The sequence below is a fragment of the Homarus americanus genome, unplaced genomic scaffold, assembly GCF_018991925.1.
Source record: "Homarus americanus isolate GMGI-L3 unplaced genomic scaffold, GMGI_Hamer_2.0 scaffold41548, whole genome shotgun sequence".
NCBI classification, from domain to species: Eukaryota; Metazoa; Arthropoda; class Malacostraca; order Decapoda; family Nephropidae; genus Homarus; species Homarus americanus.
The window spans coordinates 86,896-100,233 of record NW_024713164.1 but is presented as its reverse complement, the minus strand read 5'-3'; the positions used below and the strand labels follow the sequence as shown (position 1 = coordinate 100,233).

Genomic DNA, 13,338 nt, shown 5'->3' with positions numbered 1-13,338 from the left:
TATGAGCAGTAAATAAATGTTGCTTTCATATTCTTATGTAGAGTAATGACGATATGTTTTCACATGTGCGCACCTACATACGTGCAGTCTCACTTTTTTTTACCATTAATGGTTAGCTACTTATATTGTTCCATTTATTAACATTAAATAACATTACAGGTACTTCAAACAACCATATTAATTTTTTTACATTAATTTTACTACAGCTAAAATCAGGGTCTTATTTTCTTCAGTTTTATATGTAGAACCAATCAGTCACTGGTTTTGTAAGCTTTAACATAAACAATGCCGGCAGCCGTCTCGTCTCCTCTAATATTCCACGTATTATTAATAAATTGTATTGTTAATTTTGCACACACAAACATTAATTCAATAAAAACACATTCAGAAACATTAATTAAAATATATATGAACAGTAAATAAGTGTTGCTTTCATATTCTTATGTAAAGTAATGACGCCATGTTTTCACGTGTGCGCATGCGCACTTACATACGCGATCTCTCTCTTTTCTTTACCATTATCGTTAGCTACTTCTATTGCTCCATTTATTAACATTAAATAACATTACTTAAAACAACCATATTAATTTTACTACAGCTACAACCAAGGTCTTATTTTCTTCAGTTTTATATGTAGAACCAGTCAGTCACTGGCTTTGTAATCAACAAAAACAATGCTGTATCATTTCCTCGTGTGTTTTAATATTCTACGTATTATTAATGAATTGTATTGCTCATTTTGCACACCTAAACATTAACTCAATAAAAAAGACATTCAGTAATAAACAATACAGTAATGAATCTTTTGTACATAAGAGAAATGACGCTGTTTACACGATTATGCACGTCGTCTGCACGTTGGCGGGCCGTTCAAACCCGTCGAAATTCAAGTTTCCGCCGTCAAAATTTTTTTATTTATTTTTTGTGTGTTCCAATAAAATACGTTAAGAATTAAAAACTCGCGAAATTTTAGAAGCTACTATACGACATTTAACCCTTCAATATGTCTTCAAAGAGACCATGATGCAGAGAAAGTGGTGCTAGTGCTTCCAAGCATAAGCACAAGTCACTATCTATCCAGGAAAAGGGTGAATTTCCATGGTCCGGCACTGGTCAGGTCCCGAGGTTGCCGGACTAGAGAGGTACAACCTGTAATAATAATAATAATAATAATAATAGTAATAATAATAATAATAATAATAATAATAATAATAATAATAATAATAATAATAATAATAATAATAATAATAAAAATAAAGAACCATAAAGAAATGTCAGTATTAAGAGAAATACAGTAATTGAGACCCTGCAATTGTGTGTACATGAGGCAGAAAGTCAGATCAGCAACCTGAGACTTGGTCACAATTTTTGTGGTGACATATGTTCTTTGACTTTTCCATTTTTTATTCACGGTTTCTGTGTTGGTTCATATTTATCTACTAAAGTGGTTAATGTTTTAAAGCAAATTCTATTGAAATATGAATGGCAAATGAACAAAAATGAATAGAGGGACTTAAATGAGGTAGGTTAGGGATAGGTACTTTGAAAATGTATGTGTTATTTCCGTAGACTTTGTGTACTATTAACCGACCTTTTCGATTATCCGTCGGCCCCTTTCCCCCCATATGTGGTCGGTTAATTGAGGTTTTACTGTATATGAGTTTGAATGTGGAGGGGAGTAGAGGTAGGGGAAGGTCAAGAATAACATGGAGAGATGTTGCACCTGACAAGAGAGGCTGCAAGAGACTATGCTGGCTGGAGAGGTGCCATCAAGTAATCATGGCTAAACCATGTGAGCATGGGAAAAAAACAATTGTTTCAATGGGTTTTTGGTTAATTGGTTCCAGCTCACTGAAAATTGCCTAAATTCAACAAAAAAGGTAGAAAAGTACACTTACTTTGAGGTGTGTATGTAGAAGGCTCCTGGATGATGATGATGATGATGGGAATTAGAATGGGGGTGGAGGAGAAGGGAAAAGAGAAGGCATTGGGGGTGGAAGAGAAGTCACCCCATGGTGCCATTTCACCCATAAAATTTTAGTTTTCTTGGTGTAATTCAAGATTATTTTCTTTAAATCAACACTGCACTGCATTATATATTGTCAATATGTAAAATAAATTTCAAAATGACCAATAATTTGCTTGCAAACACAGAAAAAAAGCGTTTAGTTGAAGAGAGTTTCAAGCAAGATGTTACCTCCACTGAAAAGACACAAAGACTGACGCCTGTATGGTGTGTTGAGAGGCTGGATGGCGTGCATAAAACTAGTTTCATTACCTTCAATTATGTTCAATAATTGCTAAAATGACTAAAAAATTTAATATTGAATAGTATAAACTTCTTGATATTTGCTAAAATGGAAAGGAATTTAAGCCCTAGAACCGATTACTGTATTGGCGGACTAATACTACAGCTGGTGGACTGCCAAATGCAAGCGAAAACATGTGGAGGTCGGCTCGTAAGAAACTCGTTAATCGAGGGATTGCTCGTTAACCGAAGTTAAGAATCTTATGGAAGGTAACTTGTTAACCGAAATCTCGTTAACCGAGGCGCTCGTTAACCGAGGGACCACTGTGTATATATATACCTGTATATATATATATATATATATATATATATATATATATATATATATATATATATATATATATATATATATATATATATATATATATATATATATATATATATATATATATTATTTTATTTTATTTTTTCTCCATCCACATTATTGTGCATGTTTGGTGTTAAAATGTAAATTCATCACCAAGGAGTACAAATAATAGAAATATCTTTGATGTGATTAAATTAAGAGGAAATAATTTCTTCTGTATTATTTTTATGTAAGATCATTCAATGGCCAATCATATAAGTATTTACAAAAGTGGAAAAAGAAAGAAAGTAGGTCCAATAGGCATAGTTGCTCATTAGGGACAGTGTGGATGCAGCATACTGTATACAGTAGTAAGCCTTTGGTATGTAAGGAGGCAACTTGGCTGGCACTGCACTTGATTGCTTTTACTTTCCCAACTTGGATACAGTAGTTAGGTACCCATTTACAGCTGGGTGGACTGGGAGTGTCCAGGATCGAAAGAGTGACTCTAATGGCAGGAAGCAAGTGCTCTATCCACCTGGCTCCCACACTTCATGCCATCAAACACACATGCGGCATACCATGTGACTCAGAGGAACGAAGGCCCCGTGAGACACAGCTGGACCCCGAAGTGCAACAGGTATTGGAGGCCAGACAAGTGAACAAAATATCATTCCACCAGCCAAAGCCACCGACCAAAGAGCCCCCAGAGCATGGTGAAGACTCCAGAGAGGTTGAGCTGCTCCAGATATAGATACTGCCTCACCTGTTATGGTCTTCACCCACACATTCTCCAAGAACTCTCCGGCCAGTGACCCCCAGCTGGCTCGCTGCACCTCCACCCACCACATGTATGCTCGGCAGTAGTCCAACTTTTCATCAATAATAAATTAATATTTGTATTTACAAAAAATTAAGAGTGCTGCCTAAATCAGTCACTCACTTCTGATAAACCATTGTCTCTTTATCATTACCAAATATCTGTACTACTTTACAAGTTGGATAGCTGTATGCAGATCTGTTGGTCAAATATATTTACAAGTGATAAGCATTTGAAATAGAATACAGTAGGTATGTATTGTGAGAATTCTTCCTTTTGTTTGTCTTCATACAGTATTACATTTTTATTAGTGTGGTGAGTCTATTTTAAGATATCATGGCCTTGGCATAGGAACTCCAAGAAATCTAAATTAAAAGTGCAAGCCAGCAGTATTTACCAAGAGGCATCAAAGACCAGTTTATTTATCCAGAGTAACTGGGTTAGAATATGGTATAAACATTTTACTCTACAGTGTTCGGTGTAAGTATATCTCGGTGTGTATGCCGAGTTGTTGAGGTATAAAAATCAGTGTTTCTTTTTATGAAGTCCAGTTTTTTATTTTCAGAGGCTTGGTGGTAACAAGAAAATTTCATCTTCTCAAAGGTGGAAGTTGAAAAAAACTGGCAATCTGGGGGAAGAGAACGGAGGCAACAATATGTCCGACTTCCTCAAACTCACTGAGTTATCAAATAAAATCATTGAGACTGGCAACATGGATGTGTATCAAGAAACGTATGAAATGATTACTCTTAAGGTATGAACAGATGTGAATTAAATGTTTTATAACTATCTTAGTGTTAGTTGCAGGTGTTGGGTAAACACTGGTACAGTAATATGGGGATAGCCTTTGTTCCATAGATAAATGGTCATATACACATTGCAGCAGACTTGGTGAACTGTGGTACAGTCACATACTTTTTATCCTCTTGCCCCCTTGCACGTCCTCATTTTTATATGTACAGCCACTCCCCGACTTACAACCCACTCGACTTACGACCACCTGGACATACGACCTCCTCAGTCATACCAAAAATGTTTCAAATTACTTATTTTCGAGTCCCAACGTCAGTGATCGCGCTGTGTACTGACAAAATTTTCGTTTGTAATTCACTTTAAAATGGCTGGCAAGCTTAAAAGCGAGAGTCTTGTGGTGCTGAGAAGAAAACGAGACACCCATTTTAGATTTTCTATGTATTATTTAAGCATTTTCGACTTACGACCATTTCAACTAACGACCTGGATTTGGGTCCCTAACCCCGTTGTAAGTCGAGGAGGAGCTGTACTGTAATCACATTGGGTCCTTTAGAAGTCTTATTTTTCCTGAGAAATGATTGGTCATGATGGCAAATCTTTTACCAAGAACAAAGTAATCTTGAGTTATTACTCAGTGTATTTCTGGTTCTAGGACTAGTATGTAGAGGTATGGGACCATGTATCCAGCATGCTTTGGACCTGGGGGTTGTTGGGTTTTTTTCGGAATTTGGAACACCGGGCCTAAAATGTACAGTAAACTCTCTGTAACTGGCTGTGAAGCCTTTGTTCAGATCACAAGATTCACCCCTAAAAGTATTAGTTTTAACTGTATACCATAACATTAAAGCTTACAATTGTAGGCCCATAAACAGTATGCTAATAATGAAAGCACGGAAAGAGCAAAAATGATACAAGTTGGTGTACAAACTGCATCGGTCGCCCTTGATACTCGCATTAGCTATGTAATAGCGTCCATAGCAATGAGGCTCTGCCACAGACCCTCTGACATCCACACACTCGCCACACAGCTTCATGGATGTAAACCAGTACTGTACAATTTAGATTCATAAAACTTTATACTGTACTTTTTTTTTCACTTTCTGTATGAAAGATTGAGTGTTTATGTAACTGAGTAAAGAAACTGAAGAAAATTATATATACAGTATGCCAAAATTATGAGTTGAAAACTAACCATAACACAACATATACCTCATAGGTGGGGAATGGTTGGAAATATCCCCTCTCTGGCAAAGAAGTGGATATGTTCACAAAATCTACTTCTTTCTCATACACTTCATTATCAGGTAGATTTAACACGGAGTAAATGGGAATAGGTTCCAATCCTTCATTATTCTGTATTTTGCATACACCAAAAATGAACAAAAAGTCCTTTAATAAACAATGAAAAATTATACATAGCACATCATAAAATACAACACCCTGTAGTTCATATTTATGTAAAAAAAAATAGTTCCTTCTGTCTTTAAACATTCTCTGGACAACACTGAGCCAGCCACCCATCAACTTGAGATGTGTGTGGCTACTGCTTTGTGTGCATCCCGTGACGTCACCCTGGGCTGGTGACGCTAATAGTTCTTTAAAGCTTTGTTTCTTTTGAACTAAATTTAACTTGACGATCTGTGGTGAAGAGGATAAAGTAAACTTACAGCAGAGGTGCATTGAAATTGAAATAGTAGGCCTAACTAGCAAAGTCGCCAGATGCGCCTCCAAATATATGTTCATCTCCCACCTATGCAGCTGACTGGTGACATGTATTATGGAGAGTTCTTTTATTACTTATTATGTTTACTTCACATGATATTAGATGCTCTTGATACTATGCATACATCATTCTCGGGTACTGAGTGATCAGGCAGTAAGTACAGTATACTGTCGTAAACCACTAGTGAATGGTGAGAGAATCACCCATCATGACAAACAAATAAAGACTATGGTGGTGTGCTGTTGTTGGACCAAAAACTGTCTTCTTTTGCACTTTCCATTAGCAAATAGATTTACTGCTAGCCTATTAAATATGTTAATAGATAACAGTAATAATAAATTTTGGTAAATAACCACAAAAAGTAGATACAAACAAGTGCACACAGACAGACATCAGCTGCTTAAAACTGAGGCGTGCGCCACCGTAGCACAACCAAAAGCAAAACTAATTAGCCAGCCAAACCCACATGTTTAAACTAACCAGGTTCATAAACAGCCTGTTATCTGGTAAATCTGATTTCCTGGAAGCCTGATAAATGGTTTGGCACCTGTATTGACTTATTCATTGCAGAGGTAAGAGAGGTAAAGGTCTCATACACTAAACCATGTACATGAAAGGTGAATACTGTAGCAGATAGTGAGTGTATATACAGAGGGGCCCCCAAGTTCGCGGATTTTTATTTCGCAGTCCTTTTTATTCGTGGATGGCACCCTGGATGTACCCAAGAATGTCTGTGGGTAGTTTTAAAGTTGCCAGCATTTTCGTGGCTGGGACAGGGAGCCATTCGTTCTAGAGACAGTAATTTCCTTTACCTGTATTGAGAGAGGTTTTTTCCCGGTTTTTACTAGGTACAAGTTGTATACATTCAGGATGGTGATGTCCAAGAGGTGTAGGCACATCATCCTGTACTTGAGACGTTTCCTTAGACACTCAATTGAGCCAGCCTGCATGTCACTCATGTCCATGAGGCGCATGCTGACATTGTAGTCCACAACAACGTCAGATATTTTCATTACCTCCTGAGGTCGACTCCCTTTTTCCACTGTCAACCATTTCACCCTTGTGCACGGTTGACAGCATCTGTACAGTACGCTTATCTTGCCAGCTGGGTAGGCTCGCTGTGTTCCCCCACCCACAATATTTTAGACCCCCTGCCCCTCCCCCTCCCCTTTTCATATTCTTGGACCTGCCACTGACTATATTTGACATTTGTTGATAATGGATATGCAAATAGTGAAAGTTTTACTGTATATTGGAAGCAGTCTTGGATGGTAGTTGTAGATGAAGCCACCACTGCCTCCCACACTCCCTAACTGATGATTGCACTGGTATATAAAGCATATTTGTTTTATGGTGTACATATTCATAGTTTATAACTGTATTGTGATTAGATTTTTTATGATAAAAACCACTGTATTATTTTACTCCCTGCCAATTATTGCATTTTGATACAGTACAGTACAATAAATTCAGAGAAAGTGCTGGTTGGGGATTATGGTCCCTTCAACTGCCTCAACTTTTCTAGCTGTTGATGCAGTGTGCTATGTAATGTGTAATTTTAATGTGGTGTGTATTATACAGGTTGACAATCCCTTATTCATAATTCTGAAAACCCAAAGTTTTTTCGTGGAGGATCATTCGTGTGCACGACATACCCCGAGTGACACCGAACATGACCTGGACCTGACGTGTAATATTTCAATGTGATTCTGATCTATTAAAATGTTAATTTTTGTATAATGTAGTACAGTGGACCCTTCATTAACGAGCGGTTCATTTACGAGATTTCGGTTAACGAGTTACCTCCCGTAAGGATTTTCAGTTCTATTGACGAGTACAACTTATATTAACGACAGCCTTACGAGAAACACTCCTTGGTGTGCGCATCAGCTGTTCTATGTTTACATTCGTTTCCAGTGGAGTAAATATCAAAAAAGTTGTGCTCTTGAATATTTTTGCATTTTTTATATTAAAATTATTAGTCATTCTGAAATTTAGTTAACATATTGATAATATATACAGTACAGGGAACAGTTTTTGTGTGCCCTTCAGCTGATTGAATCACCCACCAATGCTCTCGGTTTAACTTTGTTTACAGTGGAGTGAACATCCAGTTTGTTGGTCTCTTGAATATTTTTGCATTTTTATATTAAAATTATTGGTCATTCTGAAATTTAGTTAATATATTGATAATATACAGTGCAGAAATCATTATGAAACATGAAGAAGGCATTAGAACCAATGCACTCTGTAAAGAATATGGCATGTCATCAGCGACTGCCTCTACAATCAGCTGTTTGATATGTAAACAAAGCTACCGGTAATACGACATACACACCTCAAAGTAAGTTAAAATACAGTATTCTATTATTTTTTATTTTTTATTGTACAGTATTCTGTACAGTACTGTATTTAGTTTATAATTAATGTTTTTTTTAATTCTATTACCGCTATACAGTACAGTACTTTGAATGTATACTTTTTCTGTGAGTTGGAACTAATTACCCAATATCCCATGGAAATAATAGATTCAGTTAACGACTGACTCTGTGGAACCAATTGTATTTGTTACTCGAGGGCCTACTGTATTATTGATACGTAATTTGTCTTAGTATGCCTTATTGTGGGTTAAAATAAGTAAATATTAAATGCGTCCTCCGAAAGCGTGAATTTGCTACCAGAGTTTAACAGTTAATTCTTGTATAAGGTTTCTGATAAGCTTCCTATGTGCTCATGTTTGAAATAATGAATGTATATATCTATATAATTTAGCTAAATATATATCTCGTCAAAAACGGTCATCCCAACGATTATGAATAAACTCATTTAGAAATACATCATTACTTCAGGATTAAATTGAACAGATTTGCAACAGCCAATCAGCTGGCCCTCTTGAGGAGGGGGCGGGGCATCTCTTCTCAGCAGGGAAAAAATGCACTATAGTAAATAAAAACAAAATTTTATTGGTAGGGTTGCTGATGCTTATTTTTATGAAATGTCCTGACACAATAACTTAATATAGGTGGAAAGGTCTAAAGCTCCTGCTCCTAAACCTGCAATGGACATGTTTGCTGATGATGATGAAAACAAGAGTAAGGACACAAACTGTGAAGATAAACTTGAACCACAAACAGGAGACTCAGTTGGTAAGTTGTCTTTATTTGTATGTTAGATTATGGCAAAATGGATTTGCATGGTTAATATAGTGCAAGCAGTTGCCACAAACTAATTTAGAACAAGTCTTACAATTTATGTCTGGATCGAATAATGGTAAATAGTCAACAAAATCTAGAGGTTGTAACCCCGGGTCCCCAAATGGTGACTGGAATAAAGTAAGCAAATGAATTTGGTAATTAGATTATCCTTTGCTTTCATACCAGGGTCTTGAAGGATATTCATTTGGTAAGAAGGTACCCTGATAAAAAAAAAAGGCTCATAACATGAAATGTTTAATTTCTTAACATTGTTTGTGAAGATTTCAAACCTTATTAACCACCTTAGATCTCAGTTACCCTCTGTTCACCACAGAAATTCTGTTCCTTGTCTGACCTAGCAGACAGTTAAGTGTTTTCTTGGTAGTATTATACACTTATATAGGGTGTTCTAATGCCAGACAGTCCTATTAGGGTGTTCTAATGCCAGACAGTCCTATTAGGGTGTTCTAATGTCAGACAGTCCTTGGTGTTATATTTATGTAGGAAGTGTTTGGTGTGTTTTTTACCCAATTGTTTGGTTAAATGCTAGCTAGAATGTTAGTTTCAGAGCCAGCACCTCCATGTACAGTATTGAGAAAAAAGATAAGAATTCCAAGTTCAAATCAGTTTCTCTTTTATAAGATTACTGCATATTAGGTAAGGGGTCTGGCACAGGATTGCTAAGGGGGATCCTGATTTGTTTTGGCAAGGAATCTCAGAAAAATTTTGATTCAGATGTTTACACTGGGTATCTCACCCCTGGGGTGACCTCACACAGTATGGCAAGAAACCAGCCCAGGTCATCAACTGTAAACTACAATTGTCCCTCGGTTAAGGAAATTCGGTTAACGAATTAGCTCCCAAAAGGATTTTCAGTTCGATTAATGAACAAAACTTCGATTAACGAAATCCTTACGGCAAACACGTTTTGTTGTGCGCATCAACTGGTGCGCCTTCCGGCTGCCATCCTCTTTCAATAAACCGTTAATTATTATTATTACACACACACACACACACACACACACACACACACACACACACACACACACACACACACACACACACTTGGCATTATGCAATCTGAATTGACAGTTGTGAAACTTAAACTGACAAATATAGTAACAAATGATGTAGCAGACATACACTTTGAGTTCTAGCATTCACTGTGTTGAGTGTCCGAGAGAATCCATATACAGTATATTGCTTCTACTTATCCTGCTGCCTGTCATACAGTCCCATGACGAATTAGAACAAAATCAATATTCCTCATTATTACAGATTTTGAGCACAGTATTACATTATGTAAATCATTGTCCTGTCTGGTTGGTAATTTATAACCTTTTGCTCCTCTGTAAAAAGACCACACTAAGCCACTGGGCAGAACTGAAATGAATTACAGGTTGTTCTGGAATTCCAAAGGTGGCAACCACAGCCTTGGCTTGGAGTGTACTGATTAAATAGGTTGGGCTCACTTAGGCCTTTAGAGGGCATCTGTTGCATGAAATTTCCCAATTTTGAGGGTGGATGGTGTGATGGGAAGGGAAGGGTAATTGTTTCATCCAAAATTATTTCATAAAATAAACCTTGGTTCACTTAAGTCTGTGTTATGAGAACTATCAGGCTACAGAATTTCAACATTAATCTTCCATATTAATGTATTCTTTTCCTTTCATAAGCTAAAATCACTTGGGAGCTTCGTTGGGAAGACAAAGAAGATGCGGAAATACATGGACCTTTCACGAACGAGAAGATGTTACAGTGGCAAGAATCTGGCTACTTCAAGAAAGGTGCCTATGTGAGAAAGACTAGTGAACAGGGACAGTCTTGGTACACTACCAGACGTATTGATTTTGATCTTTACACATAACGCAGAAGTGACTATGCCTGAGTTTAGTCTAATTTTAAGAGATGCCCCCTAATTTTATCCTATGCATATGAATGAAAAACAAAGTAAAAAAATCATCATATTTAAAATACTCTGTGTACATTGGAACAACCAATAAAGATTTGACACAAAAATTTGTATTTACAATGAAATATTATACAAGATTTTCTTTGAATAACTAAATGTCATATGTGTGTGAAAAGTCAGAGGAGTATGCTTGTGTACATGAGAAACTGGCTTATGAGAATCATGAAGTACAGTGGCTAAGTGTTATTATCATCATCATTTTATGGCCATCTTTCATGCTTGCTCAGGTTAGCCATGGATACCTGATGGCAGCTCTCCAGGCTGCATATGCACAGCCTCTCCCCATTTCATTATTGGTCTTCTAGCTCTCCTCCCCTCCACACTTAAACTCATGTGTCTTGACCCAGTTGGTCTCCTCCATTCTCTCAACATGCTTGAACCATATTGGCCTTCTTAATACCCAGCTGCCCTCTTAGCTCCAAACTGGGTTTCCTATTTCTCAACATCACATTTTTCATCCATCTTGCCATACTCATATCAGTGTGTGTATGTCTACTTATGTCATTATCTTTAGTGACCTATCTTTTGTTCCCATGCAACTTTATTTTTAAATGAAGAGAAGGTTTTCTTGCCATTAATAAAGCAACTTCTTAAACTTCTTCCATTCCCATCTGACTCTAGCAACTGATGGTGCTTCAGTATAACCTACAGAACTTATCACATCACCCAGGTAACAGAACCCAGTGACTCAATCTAGAGATATATCTCCAATGTTGAGCTTTTCCAGCTTTGCTTAGGCCACTTGATTACCTGCACATACAGCATAGTTAACCCTTAAGCCCCGGGTTAGGGTGCTGCTGGCAGTACCCCCCACGTGGGGGGTACTGTAAACCTAAAGCCCTGGCTGGGCAGATGAGGAAGGGGAAGATGAGGTGATTTGCTTGAAAGTTGGAGCCGAAGGTCTCATGTTTGTTTATTTAACAGTCTTTAAGTGAATAAGCTTCTCTCATTTTAAAATGCCACTGAAATGACCTGGGAGAATATAATCTACATTGCTGAAATTCTTGTAAGATAGTGATTAATTTGAATATAAACAAGCTATAATTTGCACTAGACATAACAATTTTAGTACCATTAGTACATATACACTACAAGTTTGCACTTAGATCATTTATTTCTTTTACGTTTCTTTTAGTATGGTGTGTGCATGTAAATGAATGAAAATAAATGAATAAATTTATGTAAATCTACCCAAAAATACAGTTGAAAAACTTTACATTACTAGAATGTACTAATGTACTAAAAATTTTATCTCTTGTGCAAAATATATGACATTTATGTTCAAATTATTCACTGTCTTGCAAGGATTCCAGCAATGCAAATTATATTCTCCTAACTTTAGTCTGAGATATTATATAAGATAAAAAACTTAAAACCTACTGTATAACCACCAAACCCTGGTTGGGAGGGAGGGAGGGAGGCAGAGAAATGTTTGACAGTTAGCGCTGAAGATCTAGTGAAGTATTTATTTGTTTATTTATGTCCTTAAGGTTGAGTTTTTGTTTTTTGCTTATAAAATGTCATTGAAGTGACCGGGGAGAATATAATTTACATTGCTGGAATTCTGATAAGATACAGTGGTCCCTCGGTTAACGAACGCCTCGGTTAACAAAATTTCAGTTCACGAATTACCTTCCATAAGAATCTTCAATTCGGTTAACGAACAAAAATTCGATTAACGAAATCCTTATGAAAATCACGTTTTGTTGTGAACATCAGCTGGTCAGCTGATGGCCCAGTCTTCTAATTTAGTAATCTGTTCTAAGTTTAAATTCGTTTCCAATGTAGTAAATACACCTGTATTAATAAATTTCAGCTTTTTATTATTTTTTAATGTTTTATATTAAAATTATTAGTCATTTTAACATTAAATATTGATAATATATGCAGTACTGTAGAGGGAACTAACATACCAGTTTGTTGTTGTGAGAATCAGCTGAGGGGGTGTACAGTACTCAACCAATTCAGTAATCGGTTCTATGTTTAAATTCGTTTCCAGTGGAGTAAATACCCTGTACAGTATCAATAAATTTGAGCTTTTTTTATATTTTTGAATGTTTTATATTAAAATGATTAGTCATTTTAACATTTATGTAACATATTGACAATACTGTACATGTATTATCTGGACATTATGAGAATTATCCCCTGTACCCTCTCTGTCTGGCTTTGTTTACTGTCAAGAGAGCAGCCATTTTGTTGGTGTCTTGAATATTTTTGCATTTTTCATTGAAATTATTGGTCATTCTGAACTTTAGTTCACTTATTGATAATATATAGCA

The 13,338-nt window shown here is 36.5% G+C and overlaps 1 protein-coding gene across 1 annotated transcript; it reads left to right on the top strand.

Annotated features, from left to right (window-relative positions):
- Positions 1-3,979: 3,979 nt before the first annotated feature.
- Positions 3,980-11,103, top strand: LOC121871455 (CD2 antigen cytoplasmic tail-binding protein 2 homolog; the record flags this gene model as incomplete). The annotated part of the gene is given in 3 exon segments (XM_042373790.1): positions 3,980-4,168; positions 8,913-9,036; positions 10,761-11,103. Coding segments are annotated over 3 exon segments (504 nt in total), but the record flags the coding sequence as incomplete, so codon positions are not given.
- Positions 11,104-13,338: the final 2,235 nt, after the last annotated feature.